General features: G+C 44.3%; 2 protein-coding genes across 2 annotated transcripts; one reads left to right on the plus strand and one right to left on the minus strand.

The window, feature by feature from the left end:
- The first annotated feature begins 1310 nt into the window (after positions 1–1310).
- On the plus strand, positions 1311–9691 carry pstpip2 (proline-serine-threonine phosphatase interacting protein 2). The gene is made up of 14 exons (XM_084035832.1): positions 1311–1456; positions 2386–2486; positions 5052–5126; positions 6169–6203; positions 6319–6425; positions 6516–6578; positions 7051–7149; positions 7317–7362; positions 7473–7552; positions 7644–7742; positions 8284–8380; positions 8505–8589; positions 8680–8711; positions 8871–9691. The coding sequence occupies exons 1-14, from the start codon at positions 1424–1426 to the stop codon at positions 8924–8926; spliced, it is 1008 nt and encodes a 335-aa protein (XP_083891958.1). The 5' UTR covers positions 1311–1423; the 3' UTR covers positions 8927–9691.
- Positions 9159–18480, minus strand: dhx29 (DEAH (Asp-Glu-Ala-His) box polypeptide 29). The gene is made up of 28 exons (XM_084035817.1): positions 18175–18480; positions 17500–17573; positions 17233–17346; positions 17017–17146; positions 16794–16933; positions 16576–16713; positions 16158–16284; positions 15905–16063; positions 15417–15591; positions 15183–15303; positions 14721–15104; positions 14363–14629; positions 14114–14257; positions 13848–14024; positions 13598–13738; positions 13376–13520; positions 13161–13281; positions 12984–13068; positions 12722–12810; positions 12440–12568; positions 12256–12331; positions 11942–12166; positions 11704–11840; positions 11104–11194; positions 10685–10996; positions 10477–10608; positions 10289–10385; positions 9159–10184 (listed from the first exon to the last, which is right to left on the minus strand). Exons 1-28 carry the CDS (start codon positions 18326–18328, stop codon positions 10138–10140), a joined length of 4131 nt encoding a protein of 1376 aa, XP_083891943.1. The 5' UTR covers positions 18329–18480; the 3' UTR covers positions 9159–10137.
- Between the last annotated feature and the right edge of the window lie 51 nt (positions 18481–18531).

An 18531-nucleotide genomic window follows, 5' to 3' on the forward strand; every position in this document is an offset into this window, starting at 1 on the left:
CTGCACTGTAACGTCTATTCCTTTGATATTCTTGTTTTTATTTTCTTGTTTTAATTTATCTGAATGTCATTTTATCCATTTCTTTCCAACACTTAATGTCTTATGTAAAGCACTTTGAATGACCTTGTTGTTGAAAGGTGTCATACAAATAAACTTGCCTGAGGGGTGTGTGTGTGTGTGTGTGTGTGTGTGTGTTTATATTTGAACCTGTTAACATTACTGTACCTCCATCAATCACCAGATGGCAGCACAGTCAAACTCAATGTGAGAACCTTCATATTAAATAAAGTAGTATATAGGGGGAAGGAATATATATAAATGGTTATGATATGTCATTTATTTGTGTTGACCTAAAACATCACAGGAATAATTATTTGTATTATTTTCTCTACGATTAAACCTTAATTAAACACCTTTCACGTTATTACTTCTGTATTATTCGTCTGATACAAACGACATTAAGGATGGATACAAAGTTAAGCTTTAATCAGGCTTTTAACTAGTATTTTAAATTCTTCTTACGTTCTTATGTGATTTTATCCTATTTTATATTTTTGCTTCTATCTTGTTTTTAAGACGATATTGATCTTAAATAATTTTAGTTGTTTTACTTATCATTGGTATCGTTTTATTTTATTATCTTATATATTTTTATCCTTTTAAGCTGTTCACTCTATTTACTTATTTTTTCATGGTTTTTTAATCCTATCTTATGCTTTTAACTCCAGTGTTTCCTCAGGGGGGTCTTCCACACTGGGAGCTGTGTCTGGGCTGCTGCTGGGGGTGCTGTCCCTGGGTCCCTTCGGCTCGGCTGACTGTTGTCTGTCGGGGTCGGGGGTCCTGGGTACTGGTGCCCCCTGTGGCACAGCCTGCGACTCCTCCCAGCGTGGATGGCCCCAAAGATAGCGTTTCCTCAATCATCAGTGTCATGCCATGTCTCCCTATTGTCAGTAGTGAGAGTGTGCAGGTGTGTGTGTGTGTATGTGTATGTTTGTGTGTGTGTGCGTGCGTGTGCGCGTGTGTGTGTGTGTGTGTGTGTGTGTGTGTGTGCGTGCGTGTGCGCGTGTGCGCGTGTGTGTGTGTGTGTGTGTGTGTGTGTGTGCGTGTGCGTGTGTGTAGTATGGAGGGAGGGAGGGAGGCGCTTTATTTGTAATTGTTTTTTCTATTTTCTTTTTTATGTGTGTAAAGCACTTTGTGTTACATGTCTATGTAGGAAAAGTGCTCTATAAATAAAGTAAAGTTGAAGTTGAAGTTGAAAGTGCACGTGCAGCAGACAATCCTGACGTCAGGAGCAAAGCCAGTTTTAATAGTTACTGCGCATGCGTCAACTGAGCCAACTTGCTTTAACAACCGAGCAGCTTTAGTCACTTTCTGTTCGCCGACAGACCCGTCGAGACGCAGCAGCTCCGCCCGTTTATCAGTTATGAAGAATCTACACTTCAAGGACTTCTTCTGGGTGAGTTTCTGCTGCTGCCTTATCACTTTATTTATTCATTATACATTATATATATATTTTACATATATATTACATTGCTGTGACGTAAATTCAGTCACGAGGAGGGCGTGTGTTGCTAAATTCAGATCATTTCTCTGTAGTTTCTCTTTTCTGTTCTGGTGTTCTGGGAATAAGAAATACTTTTATTTTCGGCCTCATCATATAGGTTCCACTTCCCTGCTTGTGGTACAAAAGTATTATACTACAATACAAGAATACAAGTTAAAACACACCCAGTTCTGCAAAAGTATGTGATTAACCTTATACTTAGAGTATGAAAAGTAGAAGTACTTCATTCAGAACATAGTTATTATGTATTTCATTAATTTAATGGTGCATTGATGTGTTAATTGCATTCCATTGTGGTTCAGGTGGAGCACATTTTAATCTGATTTATATACCGTTGGGTGTATTAATCTATATCAGAGCATCATATTTTATAAACCGTGTGTTTTGGATGTCAAATCTTAATCTGCAAAGTATCTTAATGCAAAGTATCTTTCTGTCGGATAAATGTAACATTAAAAACATTGACAAGTAGAAGCATAAAGTAGCATAGAATGGAAATACCCATACAAAAGTACAAGTACCTCAAATAAGTAAAAGTTCAACAAAAAACAAAGATTAAAGATTGACTTCCATGTCTTGACAGTTTCACAGTCAGGAATGATTATAGGCCGTTCCCCTCAGCTTACCTAAATCACGGAGACGTACAATTCAAAACACCAATTTACATCTCTGCGTGGAAGACCTCGATGCTGCAGGGTTTATTTACGTCTGTGTTCTCTTCACCGTCTACTTCTATTATATATATTCACACCATATAAACTGGACTGTGTTAGAAACAAATAGGCCCTAACAGAATGGGATCTTGCCCGTGTTGCTGACAGAACTCTGACCTGACCTCCACTGGCGGTTACGATGCCATCATCCAGTATCTCAACGATGGCCGGAGGACATGCAAAGAGGTGGAGGAGTTCATGAAGGCCAGGTAAGGTCACCATCTGACCACGATCAGCTTTATCGGCCAAGTACGTGAACATAATTAACATCTTACAGGAAGACATGCAGCTAAAACAATGCAGAATCAAATAGTGCATCGTTATAAATATTAAATGGGAAAGCACTAGATTATATACGTGATTTGCTGGTTCTGTATTTAACGATGACAAACATATTTGCATGTTATTTCTGATCCCACATCAGCAAGATTGTTAAATATGATGTGATTAAGATTAAGATTATTGCTGCAGACACAATACGAGTGCAGCAACACCAGCTAATCGGAGTCAGAGCCGCAGAGTCAGGCGGTGAGGCGATAATGAGACTGAGAATGAGAGGAGGAACTTTGCAGAGTCACTATTATGGGAGCTGGGGAGGTGTTCTAGTGAGGCATGCTGGGACGCAGCAGCCGTCATGAAGCAGACAGTTTCACCGACGGCGTGCCTCTCAGATGAAGAAATGCAGTTATCACAGAACATTTATGAGAATTTAAAGAACGTTTTAGCAGGTTTTATTTTGTCGGTCTCCAAGTTTGACATGTAAAAGTTGACAAAATCGGTCAAGGTTGTGGTATTAAAAGCTACGTATAAACCTGCGGCGTGTTAAACGACCGAATGCACATCTTGAAATGAACAGCCCCGCGTGAATAAGAATGGTACAGTCTGATCTGGGAGACCTTTTCCTACTTCCAAACCTGCACGCTGCGGTGGAAACTCGATTCTTCTTGGAGGAGCAACACAAAGAGAGTTTGTGAAACATTATCTAGACCCACTTTATAAAGGGAGTCGTAAATTTGAATTTGAATTTCCTCCTTCCTCATGTGATAAGTAATCTGTCCTGTTCCTGACTCACACAATATCACACACACACACACACACACACACACACACACACACACACACACACACACACACACACACACACACACACACACACACACACACACACACACACACACACACACACACACACACACACACACACACACACACACACACACACACACACACACACACACACCCGCCTCAAGATAGTGTGCAGACTCATAGAAAGCCCTGTCCGTGTGTTCTGAAAATGACCCTTGTTAGGAGTTTCTGATGAAATAAAATAATGGAATTGATGCCATTAGAACTAAAGTTAGTCCCAAACAGTGTTTTCCTTGTTGCCTCATCTTTTACACGTTAAAAACTATTTGTAATAAACAGTTGTTCCTTAATCGCTGAGACACATTTCTTGAAATAATGCTCCATTTCCCAAAACGCTTAACACAAATGCATAACTGCACACTCATGTTTCACAAACGTCTAACTTCCACGTGAAAACCATGTAGTCTTACATCAAAACCATGTAGTCTTACGTCAAAACCATGAAGTCTTACATGAAAACCATGTAGTCTTACATCAAAACCATGTAGTCTTACGTCAAAACCATGAAGTCTTACATGAAAACCATGTAGTCTTACATGAAAACCATGTCGTCTTACATGAAAACCATGTCGTCTTACATGAAAACCATGTAGTCTTACATGAAAACCATGAAGTCTTACATGAAAACCATGTAGTCTTACATGAAAACCATGAAGTCTTACATGAAAATCATGTAGTCTTACATGAAAACCATGAAGTCTTACATGAAAACCATGAAGTCTTACATGAAAACCATGTAGTCTTACATGAAAACCATGAAGTCTTACATGAAAACCATGAAGTCTTACATGAAAACCATGAAGTCTTACATGAAAACCATGAAGTCTTACATGAAAACTATGAAGTCTTACGTCAAAACCAAACTTTGCCTTCAGATGTCAAACAAAGGCCGTGAAGTTCACACACACTACAAATTGCCATTAAATACTGGTGAAATCAATAACATAGATATTAAAAAAAAAAAGAAATAACAAATAACCCAATACTATAATAACGTAAAGCAAAAACAGTTGCACAAAAGTGGGAGATGGAGTCAGCCTCAGCATCCTTCCATCTCAGGTCTGTGGACTCTCATCCACATCACAGGTAATATTACCCCTGATCTTGTGGAAACCATCCTATTTACAAACTAGGAGCATCCAGTCACTACACTCTACTGTAACTGTGATATGGGACAGTAATGCATGCAGACATGCAGACAGCAGCTACAGTCCAGACTCCAGAGTGACAGCAGAGAGCATTTAATGCCTTACCTGTTGTCCTCTCTGAAGATCTGCATCACAGCCTCCCTCATCCACATCCCATTGACAAGAACATGGACAACAAGAGTTGTCCATTGTTGCCAAACTAGTAACCATCTATCCTGAGCTCCTGATTGGTGTGTTTCCACCTGCAGCATTGTGTGCTGATTGTGTTCAAGCTGTGAGTACTTGAGTGCCAATTCAAGGTGCAACTTAGAAGTTCAGCAAATCTGAATCCTGTATGCAAACAGGGAATTGTGTTCTAGAGGTTTGGGGAACTGTCTTTGGTGTTTTTGTTTCTCGTCGTGCATATATGTAAACCGGTAATAATGCATCCTCGATGCCATGTAAATAAAATAAAGGCTTGCCCTGTTTGTTCTCTTTCAGGGCGTCGGTTGAAGAGAAGTACGCCAAAGATCTGCTTGGTCTGTCCAAGAAGGTGTGTGGACACAACGAGATGAAGTAAGCAACCTCGGAGCCGAGCTGCTGCTGCCGCTGCCATGTGTTTGAGCAGAACCTCGGAGAATGAAATGATCCGACATATTGGTTTGGATGCAGGGAGACAGGTGGAAGCAGATCAATCTGACTCTGGTTGCAGTTTAATAGCAGAAATGAGGATTTCCCAATTTTTGCTTCAACTTCTAAATAATATTGTTTCAGGCTGGCATATTGTGATCTCAGTGTTAATGTGTGGTTTCTGCATCGTCTAGTTCCCATCCTGTTACATGACCCGAGCTGTTTGTTTCTGTTTCTATAGAGGAAGGAGGACTAAAAGTGGAGAAAGGGAACATTATGTAACTTTTTTTTTTTTTAAACAAGCTAAAGTTTCCATTCTGTGTTTCTCACCAAAAATGCATCAAGTGAATTCTTGAACGAAGTATCTGCAGGTTTTGAAAAGTCTGAAAACAGACTTTAAAAAGGGGGTTTAATCTGTCCACTTATTCTGGTCTCGGATTCATTTATTTCATTAAACAAATCTTCAGGAAAGTACTGAAAGAAGTTATATTATGATGAATAATGGTGGGCTTTTTCATGGTTTTCCTCCATTCTTTGGCCAGTATGACCATCAAACAGAGATACACTGCTGGAGGGCTAACAGGCCCGCTAATATAGAATAGTGCCCCTAGTGGTGAACGTTTTTACAGGATGGCAGGAGACATAAATCCTTAAAAATGCAAGGTTGGTTTTATTTCAAACATATGTACATCGACAGTCTAGTGTTTTAATTGATTTGCCTCGGGTGCACTGTGGAGTGGGCAAGACTGTTTTTAATGCCCGTCTAGCTAAGAACCATTGACTTGCGCTAGCCATAGCATAAGCGAACTCGGCAACTAGAAGAACTGAAGGAAATTTCTTGAAAACGTCTCCAGACGTCTCGAACACACCGGCTCACTTGGAAAATAGGTCTTATGTCCAAAATTCCGAACTATCCCTTTAATTTCCTGTGTGCTAGTTGATTTTAAAGGGTCTCTGATCTTCTTTTCTTTTGCTTTTTTTTTTAAAGCACATTAAAACGATCTCTGGACATGTTCAAGTTACGTAAGTGTTCAACATTTCGGACTCCTAATAACGCCGCAATTATTTCTCATCTGTTTCAGAATTATTGGTGAACTCAGAATTATTATATATATATATTTTTTTTTACCTTTTGCAGAAACCGAACATGTGAGTCTGTCACACCTACAACTGGCACAGAGTATGAGGGAGGAGGCCAAAAAGCTGGAGGAGTTCAGAGAAAAACAAAAAGAAGCGAGGAAAAAGGTTGGCAGCCTTTTTTTTTTTAAATCGGCGCTGCAACAAACAAAGAGACTTTAACAAGTTATTGACCGGATACGACTGTTGTGGTTTCAGATGGAGCAACAGATGGACGCTCTCCACAAACAGAAGTCTTCACAGTTCAAGAAGACAATGGACGTGAGTGAAAGCGGAAACACAGTCAATAATTTACAGGTTCTTTTCCTTGTAATGTGTTATTGATGAACTGATTTGCATTGATGGTGCAGAGGAAGTGATCTGCAAAACAAAATACTCTGTTGTCTGTGTTTAAAAGGGGGGGTCGCAGCACGCTTATTGTCATTTCATGATCACTTTGGTTGTGAATCCTGTGACAATGATGGGTCTCATCCCTCCTCTGTACTTCCTCTTTGTTGGGAGGAAGTCGTGTTGACCAGTCTGGGAAGTGAACCGCCGGCATGTCATTTAATAACATCCAACTCGCTGCCAAAAACAAGAAGTAGCTGTCATGCAATATTCAAATGAAAGTTAAAAAAACAGACATGCTCAGTCCAGCTCCGTCAGTGCTGCACGCTTTCTTTGCATGTTTTGCCCCCCCCTTTTTTTTATTTAACATTGTTTTTGCGAAGCTAACTGCGACGCTGTCCCCCAGTCAAAGAAGACCTACGAGCAGAAGTGCCGAGACAAAGAAGAAGCGGATCAGAACGTGAACCGAAACGCCAACACCACCAACACCAAACACATGGATAAGGTACAGCGGAAAGGGGGGGGGGGGGGGGGGGGAAGCAGCTCTGAAAACTTGCAAAGGGCAATTTTCGGAGTGGCGCTCATGTTCACACCTATTGCATGTCATTTCTGTACTTAGAAGCACGGTTAAAGACTTCACACTCACATGTTCTTTATTCTTTCCTCTTTTAGCTCTTCTCAAAAGCACAGCAAGCAAAACAGACAGCAGAGGAAGCAGGTACCTTTAGACGGAAACCCGCCGCAGACGTCTTTTTCACACCAGCCGCTGTGAAATGAGGTTATTTTGTAATAACTGAGAATGCATTGGTTCTGGCGTTTGATTGGCAGACAGGTTGTACCATCAGAACGTGACCACGGTGGGAAAGATCAGAGACGAATGGCTGAAGGAGCACGTCAACGCCTGTGAGGTGAGACGGATTTAGATTAAAAATGTTTTACATGCGTCATGCAAATGGAGCTAAATGTCTCTCTTGTGTGGTTTTTTTTTTCCCTTCACAGGTGTTTGAGAAACAGGCGATGGAGCGCATCAACTTTGTGAGAAACACAGTGTGGACTCACCTCAACCAGCTGTCCCAGCAGTGTGTGACCAGCGACGAGGCAAGGCCGCCGCTACAGTGACCTTAAAGCCGCCCTAATCAGAGTCTTATAATATTCACTTTTCTGGCGAGCATGGCGGAGCGTTAAGCAGCTAAAGAGCAAAGATTTCCCTCAGGAGACCAAAAGCAAAGCGAAAGAGAGTAAATGAAATGTAAAGAAATGCTGATTGTTGCTCCGTAACTGCTGGATGTCTAATATAACTTTATAAAAGATGCATCTCCGTGGTGTCAGCCATTAGTTCGTGGATTATCACCATCTTGGCTTTTTTTTGCTACGAGAATAGGAGCTTCTATAGGAGTTCCCCCCCTGCTGGCCATTAGACAGATTGCAAGATTAGGGCACATTTGCATCGACTTCCCTTTTCAGACCTGGAGGTTGTTGCCTGGTCTTGTTCCACTCCCCCTAGTGGCCAAATTAATTCAGGTTTCTAGTCATCTGTGAACTAAGAAAAACCTTCTTGGACCAGCCTCCGAGCATTTCAATAAAGAATTGTCTAATTGGACTCTAACCCCGTTTTCTCTCTGTGTGTGTGTGTGTTTAGCTCTACGAGGAAGTGAGGAAGTCCCTGGAGCAGTGTGATGTCCAGGAAGATATCGAACACTTTGTAAACCTCAGACAGAGCGGCGACAAACCGCCAGGTGTGAAATCGGGCTCACCCACTCACTCACTAACAATTAACCAGCGCTGGAATGCTGAAAGCAGTTATCGAACAACGCACAAACATGCACTGTTTGCTCAGTTTTTTGTTTTTTTTCCCCCCAGCTCCTGTTGTGTACGAGAACTTCTACAGCGGCCATCGGAATCCAGCTGGAGCTCCACCCTCTCGACTGCCTCCACCAGTCATCAGGTAGACACCAGTTCATCACATTTAGTGCTTCAAACACACTCTCAGAACACTAACAGCCTCTTTGTTTGCCTTGTGTTTGTGATTCTGCAGGAGGGGCCCGTTACCTGATCCAACAAACGACAGTAGGGCTTTGTTTTGACATTAACAGAATGTGGTGTGTTGCTTGCTAGAATGATGGCACGCCACTTAGTGAACAAACGATAATTGTCACATTTGCAACCTTAAGTCTTCTGGCACGCGTCTGATTTTCATACTCATCCCTGTTTTTGCTGCGATTGCAGACGATACGATCTACTCGACGGTGCAGGACGCCGGGTACAGCGTTATCCAATACTGACACGCAGATCTGCCGGGGAAGTAATTGTTCCTCCCGGGGTCGGCGCTGTAATGGAGGTTGCATAAGACTCATCACTTCCTCCTGTGTGATTTCCTGTAACGATACAAGTACGCCAAATAGAAAAGAGTGTCGTGAGCGTGTACATATATTTTTGAGGTGTGTGGTATGTTGAATATATCAGTGTTTCACAACAGGATAGTAAATGTCATAGTTTTTTTTAAATCAAAACTGAAATCTTTTGCTTCTTCAGATAAAGAGTGTATTTATTGTGTGTAGATTCTTCAGGGCTCCGTCTTCTACGTCATCTTAATGTATATTTCAGTTTTGTATTTATTTTTGTGGGTCTTAACTTCTTCAATTGAGGTAATCGGAGATTACCCGTTTTTTTTCCATTTCCTCTTAGATGTGAAAGAAGCACGTCGGCTGACAGAGAGGTTGTGATTGGAAGGCATTTATCTGCAGTTTAGGGATGAGCACAGACCTCCCATGAAAGTCCTGCTCTGTCACTCGACCCACATGCAAATATGTTCAACAGTCTCGACTAATTCAGTCTCCAAACAGGCTCATTTTTCTGTTGCAAGAAAGGTAGATTTGGTTCTGTGTCCCGAGGTCGACGTACAAGTAGTTAAAATGGACATGTGTGATGATGATGTATGATATTTTATGAATACTTGAGGATTGCTGGAATCTTTGCACTTTGATTTTTGCTTTATTTATGTTAACGGTTTTAAAGAGTGGAGAGGGATTAAAATGCATTTCACTGTGTGTCTGAGCTGGTGTTATTTCTCCATATACATAAAGCAGTTCCTCTATACACTTTACCTTCTTATTTCCAAATGCATCTTTAACTTTCTCTAAATCCGTTTAGCTGTATTTGCACCTGCTATTTATTATTTATATATATTTTAAGGCTACATTTTTATTTTGACCATAAAGCATGACACAATGAAAGGTTCAAATAAAAACGTGTGCAGCTTTATTTCCACCACATTTGGCAATTATATTTTTTTCTTGTAGTTTTTGCTTTTGATACGATCCGTTCCTTCTCAATGTGAGTTAAGAGTTTGAGGTAACCGTCGGTTCATCTTAAGGATGTCCACATCCGTCTGCAGGCGTTCGTCCTGAAATACCAGCTCTGATGAGCGTGGAAGAAAAAAAGATAATGATGCAGGTTCTTCAGGGGAGCAAAGGGATCCTTTGGTGGTCCGATATCACTCCGATCGGATCAGATCCAGGATCACCTGGATGGTCCTCTCACCTACAGCAGATAGAGGGAGAATTTAGCTCTCTTGTTGTCGTAGTACATTCATTATTTATACACATTTTTATCACGATTAATCGACACCTTAAACAAGTGTTCACCTTCAAGATTCATCCTCGGGTTCTCCAGCTTCTTTTCAAGCAAAGAGTCCATCAGTTTCCTCAGGTGTTTGAAGATCACACCGATCCTCACAGGAGCCTTTACAAACAGTGAACAACACGGATTTAATTCAGTACACCAGGAAGAAGATCCATTTTGTTTGGACAAAAGAGTGGAGGGACAGAAGAACCTGGAAGTGGATCCATCCGTCCAGCGTGATGAGCCTCTCTCTGTGCTGGATGTCGATGTCGCCTCCGAACAGCAGCAGGGGGAACGGAGATATCAGAGTGGTGTCTCGCAGGTAGATCTTTGCATATTTCACCTGCCGGATAAACCTTTAATTAGCACAAATGTGACTTTTGGGGATGAGCTCACATCCTCACACTCGTCGCCCGTACCTTCTCCTGGTACAGCAGCCAGCCGTGCGTCTGCAGGTTGCGGTTAACGGATGAGGGGTGCACCTGAGCCTTGCCCTGGGGCGTCTCCCCCGTGCAGACCACCCGCTCCAGCACGTCCACGGATGGGGTGCAGAGGACCCGGGCCACGCTGTCGTAGAGCCCCGCCGTCAGCACCGCGTTCAGGACGGACATCTGGTGCTTGGAGAGCGCCGAGGCCGCCGGCGCCGCCGGGAGCTTGGAGTGAGACGACGAGGAGCGAGAGGACCAGAAACCGGCCTGCTCCACCATCTTGATCAGCTCGCGCTTCACACCCTGGATAGACGACGATGGATCGACCACATTAGATTAGATGGGAGGGGGAAGAGTGTTTGTGTGTGTGTGTGTGTGTGTGTGTGTGTGCGTGTGCGTGTGTGTGTTACCTCTATTGTAATAAGAGCGGTGCGATTGAGGAAGTGTTTTCTACAGTAGGACATTTCTGCTCTTTGGCCATCGGTCTGCGAGTTCTTCCACCTGACAGGTAAACAGGAGCAGAGGTCATCGAGCCATCAAGACTGATCATTAAGAATATCATACACCATTGATGGCAGTGCGGTGTTCACCAGACTTGTTTCACTATCATACAAGTCGAAGACAATATGGCCTAGGATTACTTCAGTTCAATTTATTGGCATTTTAATTATATTTTTGTCCGTACTTCCCAGTATATAACAATAATTTCTAGCAATTTAATTATCTGGTTCCAGATAAACAGCAGATCAATGGATGTATAAAGAAAAAATATGACCAAATATATAAATAATGACATGGCTGACAGCAGGCAAGACAAAATATTCAACATATTTATGAAACAGTTTTATTTGTACTCGTTTTACTCTTCCTCCGTTCTTCTACTTACAACAGCACTATGACTCAGTTTGCATGGCGTGGATTCTCATTAAATCAGTGCGTGTGATCAGTCTGGGAGTCTTTCTAAAAAAAAATAATTTAAAAACTCCAAATCTGTGTTTAAATGTCCATACCCCAGGTAAGCGTTGTATATGGTCAGGTGATCCGAGTTAGCCAATGCCAGGGCAGCTTTGGCCAGGTTGGCCTCCTCCTTCCTGTTCATCGGTGTGGAGAAGGGAGACTTCTCCGAGATGGCTGCCGCGATGGTTGCCTGAAACAAAAATCTATTTTTTTAATATAAAATGTATATTAACGACATCATATAGAGACACTAGCCTCGTGGTTTCTGAATAACGGGGCAGTGGGACGTACGATGGGCTCCAGGCAGCCGAGGATGGCTCCGTAGATGAGCATCTTGCCGATCTTCACGTTAACGGGCAGACTCGCCAGGTGGTGTCCCAGAGGGGTGAGCAGGTGGTTGTCGGGGTGACACGCACCGATCTTCCTCAGCAGGTTGACGGCGTTACTGACCGACTGGGGCTGCGGAGGGTCCAGGGCCCGGCTCAGGAACTCCTCCGGGGAGCCGTACTGACATTTCTACCGAGACAGAGGAAAGAACGCCTTCAACAGCTTTCCTCACATCATAAAAAAAGTGTGTGACGTCGTTCTGTGTTTAGTTTATATACCATTATATGGAGGCAGAGCTCCTCCAGTGGGACCCGTAGTATCTCTGGAATGGAGTAATCCATGAAAGCGTCAAACCTGAGGTCAAACAAGAGCAGAGCCCGATCAGCACATAATGAAAAGTGTTCTTTATATCCAACAGCTTTGTGTTTCCCATTTCTGCATAAAGAATGATGACTTCCGTACCTGAATTTTGGGTAGAGCCTGAAGCAGAAGCCGTCTCTCACGCGTCCCGCTCTCCCCTGCCTCTGGAGGGCGCTGGCTTTGGAGACAAAGGTTTCCACCAGGGAACTCATCTGGCTGCTCTCGTGGTACCTGAGGAACACAGCAGACTGGAGGTTAAGTCTCTCCACCATGACCTTTAACATCCTCATTACATCCTATGAGAACAGCAATGGGTTTGAATTAAATAGAAGATAATATCAACTATATAACTTTATTTTCTGATGCCCCTCATGGGCCCCTTACTTATTCTCTTTAGTCTTTCCGGTGTCGATAACAAACACGACATCGGGAATCGTCACACCGGTCTCAGCGATGTTCGTCGACAAGACAATCTAAAAGAGACACAAAGCAGAAACATTTCAAAAATCCTATTTTAGAAGTAAAATAATCTGTTGCAGTGTGAGATGGTTTAAACAGAAATGCACTATTAAAACAGACTTTCTTGAATGATATTGCATCACTTTTTTTCCCTTATTCCACAAAGCTTTACAACATTCAGAAGTACCTTTCTAGTTCCAGCAGGTGGCACTGTGAAGGCAGAAGCCTGGTCCTTCGATGAGAGAGTGGAATGCAGAGCAACAATCCTGTACCTAAACAGAGCCGGTGATAACAACGGATGTTCAGCAGTGAACAGGTGGACTCTTATGAGCGTGTGCTAGTTGGATGCGTTTGTGAACGTCACCTGTTTTTGTCCCTGAACCTCTTGTCAGAGGAGAGCAGGTCGTACAGCTGCTGAATGTGAGCCAGACCCGGGAGGAAAACCAGAACGGCTCCGTCCACCTCCGCAAATTGTGGTGATTTGTCTGACGGAGCACAAAAATGCAGAAGTATATAAACACGCAAGACTTTAACATGTATGAATATGTACTCCTGCCTGAAGCCAGCATGACGATGTACCTAGGTAGTCGATGAGGTCAACCAGTAAGTCCATGTTGATCTTATTAGGGTTCATGTACTGCAGCACCTGCCGAGTCCTGCTGCTGAAGTGGTCCAGATCTGGACCCAGGTCCCAGCCGGAGGTAGAGTCCCTTAATATCACCTCCTAGAACAGACAGAAGCAGGTTAAAAGATGGGTAACACACCCCTACCACTGTATTACTGCAGCGGAGTCAACACTACCTGGTGCTGTGATGTCCTGCCACCTTTCTGGGTGATAGAGATGCTAACATCCTCCTCCTCTTCGAGAATTTTCTGGCTGTACTCCGAGTCCTTTTCCAGGACGTAGCCCGTCTGCTCCACGATGTCCTCTAAGTGGGACACCTAGAAACAAAACCACTTGAGCTTGCTTCCTCTATCATGCCCTTGAAATATCACAAAATACATCATCGGGTCGTGGGACCCGACATCCACCGCCTAAAGCTCCTCTTACCTCCACTGGGAACGTCCTGCCGGGAATGCTGATCACCGGGCAGCGGTTGAAGTAGTTTGAGAACTTGCCACAGTCCACCGTGGCGCTCATGAGGATCAGCTGCAGGTCTGATCTCCTCATGACGACATCTTTTAGGATGGTTAACAGGAAGTCTGACTGGACGCTGCGCTCGTGGACCTGGGAGGTGGGGTGAGAACAGACACTGGACTGACGGTCTGTGGAGAACACGAGGGCACATATAACATGGCCGTTTGATCCCTCAGTACCTCATCTACGATGATGTGCGTCAGGGAGCTGAGGTGTCGGTCATGCTGCAGTTTCCTGAGCAGGACTCCAGTCGTGCAGTACAGCAGGCGGGTCCACTCCCCGGACTGATTCTCCATCCGGATCTGGTATCCACACGGCGACGACTGAAACGGGATTTCAACATGAAACACGTTCATTAAAGTCAGCCTGCGACAGTTTAAACGAGAGCTTCAAGCGTTCAAGATTTCTCTGTGGAAATGCATCTTCACCCTGGACCCCGGTCCGTCCTCGCAGCCCATCTCCTGGCTGACCCTGCAGGCCAGGCTCATGGCGGAGATCCTGCGCGGCTGAGTCACCACGATGTTGCAGGGCTTCGCCGCTCTGCCTCCCGTCAACAGCTCCTCCAAGAGGAACTGAGGAATCTGAGTGCTCTTTCCGCTGCCCGTCTCGCCAGCCACCACCACCACCGGGTGGCGCTGCAGCGCCTCCAGGACACGATGCCGGTGTTGGAAGACAGGAAGCTGCTCTCGCTCTGCCTTGAAGGTTGAATTACTTGGGTTCAGTTTATGCATCTTTAAGATTACAACCTCTTTAATACAATAGAGTACGTCGCTTTAATGTATTCACCTTCAGTTTGTGGGCCAGTGAGGACTTCTTCAGCTTCATTAAGAGCTCTCTGGACGCCTCAAGTGCCGCTTCCTCCCTCCCTCTTTTCTCACTCTTGTCCTCCAGTTCTTCTTCTCCCTCCCCGATATCAAGACCAGCCAGGTTCTCCCAGGACTCCTCGGGCTCTTCGTCCCCGGCGCTGCCCGGCCCTGGCTGGCCTTGCGGTCCGGACTGCCGCCCTTGGTCCAGGTTCTGCTGCTGCTTGAGTCTGGTCAAGAGCCGGGAGATGAACTGGTCTCGAGGTTTGTTGGCGGCGGTGCGAGTCTCCTCCTGTTGCTGCTGCTCGCTGTCTCTCCACTCCAGCCACACAGCTCTGTAGGTGGGGGGGAGGAGCTGGTGCACGGACTGAGAGGGAGACATGTAGGAGTTATTAGAGGAGGATCAGGATTAGAATGAGAGAAACTGCCTGGTTTGTGTGTATACCTGTCCTTTGATCAGGGTGTAGAGGGCCAGCGTTGCCGCCAGATGTTGAGCCTGCATGCTGTCCTCCGTCAGGATCGTCGGACAAACTTCAAGAACATCTTCTAACCTTTGAACACGCACCCTGACGAGTGCAAAGACACAGAATCAATACTTTCTGAACGTGACTTTACCCCCAATAATAACAACAGAATCTCAAACAGCACTACAGTCTACTGACAGCCTTTGCACACTTACTTGGACCTCCAGTATTTGCCAGCAGGGACCTTATGAAAAGCCGGTGCTGGACTCTTGGGCAGGTTCTTTCGGACCCAGTCGATGAGGAACTGTTTGGGAGACTTTCCTGTCCAGCTGCGAGCTGTGTAGTCAAAGTTGCGAATGTCCTTTGGCTCATTCTTTTTAACGACTGGAGCTGGAAGAAAACAGAAGAATAAGTGCAGGAAATGATGATCATCATCATGAATTTGTGACACTGATGAATGTGATCAAAAGCCTCATCTATTTCTAACCATTTGCAAACACACTAAGAACACAGTGGCTCCACAAATGTGTATCTCCTTGTTTATTACAGCAGTATATTTAAATCAACACATACAGCCGAGGTGTCAAACTCCCAGGGTTGTCTATAATTAGTGATATGGATGTGTAAACAGTGTTTCTATAGCGTATACTGGCTATGAATCAATTCACTTGGCTCAGATGGTGTTTGTATGCAAGATACTAACCTTTCTCTGCAGGAGGGGCCTTCGCCGTTTGTTCAAATAAGTTGAAGTTCACATCCTCTTTGTCCTCCGTGACAGGAAGTATCTTCTTTTCCTTTTGAGGCGCGTCCACCACCTTTATAGAGGGATTGAACATCGGGTGGGACTCCAGCGGCTTCATTTCTACAAACAGAAAACACATTTGTTCCGCGTGAGTTGGAAGTGCGTTGGAAGAACGGGTTTCATCTCTGCATGTTGTAGTTAAGGGGACACTCGCCTTGCTGTATGATGCGTATCCTGTCCTGTGCCATCCTCTGGCCCGCCTTGTCTCCTTTGGTCTTGGCCACCGCTGCCATTTCTTTTGTGTCATACAGTTGAGCAGTAAGGACCAAATACCTGTCATTCTACACAGCAAGAAATGATGCATGATTTACTACCCTATTATGACTTATTACGTCATACAGAAGCTGAAATGTTCATGTTGCCCTCAAGCAAAAGAAAAAAGCCGTTATTTTGAGAAACATGCTTATTCATTTTGTTGGATAGTTGGATGAAACGATTGATCTCATATTTGTCTGTTAAACATCAAGCTACAGTCTGAATGTAACACAATCCACCTACCAGCAGGTCTAAAGCTCACTGATCAATAGAAAAAAAATGACTTCTCATCTTTAAGTAGATTTACTTTAACTTACCGGATCAAACTTTTCCTGCAGTTCAGGATTACGTGTCTTCTTGTCTCCTTCCTCCTCCGCCTCCTCTTCGTCGCTGCTCTGCTCTGCATACCTTAAGATCCAGTCCTTCATGCTTGCAGCTTCATCCTTCTCTGTGGCCTGACAAACATTTCCATTTAGTTTGACAGCAGTACACGCCTTTCTAGGTAACACACATTTGTAAACAGACACACACACACCTTGGCGGGCTCTTTGTGGGTGTTGCTGGGTGCTTTGGGACTCGGGGGTGCAGGTTGCTGCTGAGCAGGAGGCTGGTACTTGGGCCTGTTCTTCTGACTCTCCTCTTGCATTTGCTGGGTAAAACCTTCTGGCAGCTCATCTGAAATTGAGAAAGTCAGAGTTTTAACAGACGTGTGTCCTCCAGAGCTGTACGGTCGGCGATGACTGCTGACGCTCCATTACCATCTTTAAGGTTGAGGCAGAGCCAGTCGAGAGCCGAGTGGAGATCCCCTCCGTACAGCACGCTGCTCTTCATCGCCTCCTCGATGTGTTCCCTCTTGAAGTTGAACCTTTGCAGAGCCGTGTACAGGTCCTGGCCAGGTGAATACAACAGATTCAGTCACGGAGAAGGATCTGCACATGTGCATACACCGTGGAGAGAGATGATTTTGTATTTACCAGCAACTTCTTGTTAGTAAGTCTGCCGGATATCGGCCCCTTGTCCCCATTCTCCTCTCTGAAGTCATTGATCATCTTGATGATCTTCTTCTCCAGGTCAGCTTGGAGAACGACCTGTTTTAAAGCATCACATTTCATTCGATATCAACATTCTCGGGTTGCGTCCGAGTTGTGCAAGTTGAATAAATAACGACTGTTTCCGTATGTAGATTATATTACAAGCTCGTGCAGCGGCAACACAGTTTAGTTACGGAATGAATGACTTACTTTAAGTATTGACTTGTCTGCGACTCCACCTGTGTCGACCTGGGCAGTGTTGGCAAGACTGTAGGTCTTTGGAGCTGGAGGGGGAAGCGACAAAACACAAAATTGCATCTTTTAAATGCAAGTAATATTGACACCGAATCGGAGGATGATGATCTTCTAACCGCCATGTTCACTGACTCATTAACCGTTTCAATAAGCTTCATTTTCCAAATGGCATGACACACACTCCCATGCACCTATCAGCTGTTTATTATAAAACAATAAATACACATTCTGTTGTTTAGTCTGAGTTACCAGAGCCCTAAGTTAGGTTACACGTCTGACGAGCTCTGAGTTGCACTTGTGAAGCTGTAGTCACTTGAGAAAATACTTAAATCAAGCATTATACAAAGAGACAATTGTAAGGAATTACAGTGAGTTCCCATTATTATTACCATTATTTGCATTATCCTCCTTTGCTACTGCAACCCTGTAACTTTCCCCACTGTGGGACTAATAAAGGCTTATTATCTTATCTTAATGACAAAGTAGTTACAATGACACACACACAATAAATACATCACAACACACAGATGCATGTAACACAACAGCTCCACCCACAGCCTAGAAAATAACCATGTCACACACTATTTCAGCTTCTACAGATATGACTATGAAACAACCAGGCAGCCCCACCTTTTGACTTGTTATCCTTGCCTGGTTTAGCCTGCTTGTTGCCGGCTGGCTGTTTCTCCGCCACCGCCACGCCGTTCCCGGACGCCGCCGCCGCGGCTGTCGGGGCCACCGGAGCGCCCGCTTGCGCCGCCGCTTTCTTCTTCTTTCCGCCCATTAGCTCACCAAAAAAACACCGCCCGTCTGCGGCTCCGCTACGTGGCGATGTAGTGCCAAATTTTCAAATCCTGAAACGGTGTAGTTCTGAAATAGAGAGCTAAAATAATAACGCTGATGTGCATTTCTCCACGAACTGCTCTCGTTTCATATTTTGGACAACCCGGCTGCCGTACCGGAAGTATTACCGGGGCAGAGGCAAAA

This window comes from Eutrigla gurnardus (genome assembly GCF_963514095.1).
Source record: "Eutrigla gurnardus genome assembly, chromosome: 19".
Lineage (NCBI taxonomy): Eukaryota > Metazoa > Chordata > Actinopteri > Perciformes > Triglidae > Eutrigla > Eutrigla gurnardus.

Bases quoted from the DNA above. Each gene is read 5' to 3' on its own strand.
- dhx29 (XM_084035817.1), bottom strand. From the start codon at position 18,328: ATGGGCGGAAAGAAGAAGAAAGCGGCGGCGCAAGCGGGCGCTCCGGTG. The intron at 17,574-18,174 runs GTGGGGCTGCCT...TTCCCCCTCCAG, and splicing joins CAAGGATAACAAGTCAAAAG to CTCCAAAGACCTACAGTCTT. The intron at 13,282-13,375 runs GTACATCGTCAT...GTGCTCCGTCAG, and splicing joins TGACCTCATCGACTACCTAG to ACAAATCACCACAATTTGCG.
- pstpip2 (XM_084035832.1), top strand. From the start codon at position 1,424: ATGAAGAATCTACACTTCAAGGACTTCTTCTGG. The intron at 5,127-6,168 runs GTAAGCAACCTC...TTTTTTTTAAAG, and splicing joins TGTGGACACAACGAGATGAA to CACATTAAAACGATCTCTGG. The intron at 7,150-7,316 runs GTACAGCGGAAA...TTCCTCTTTTAG, and splicing joins ACACCAAACACATGGATAAG to CTCTTCTCAAAAGCACAGCA.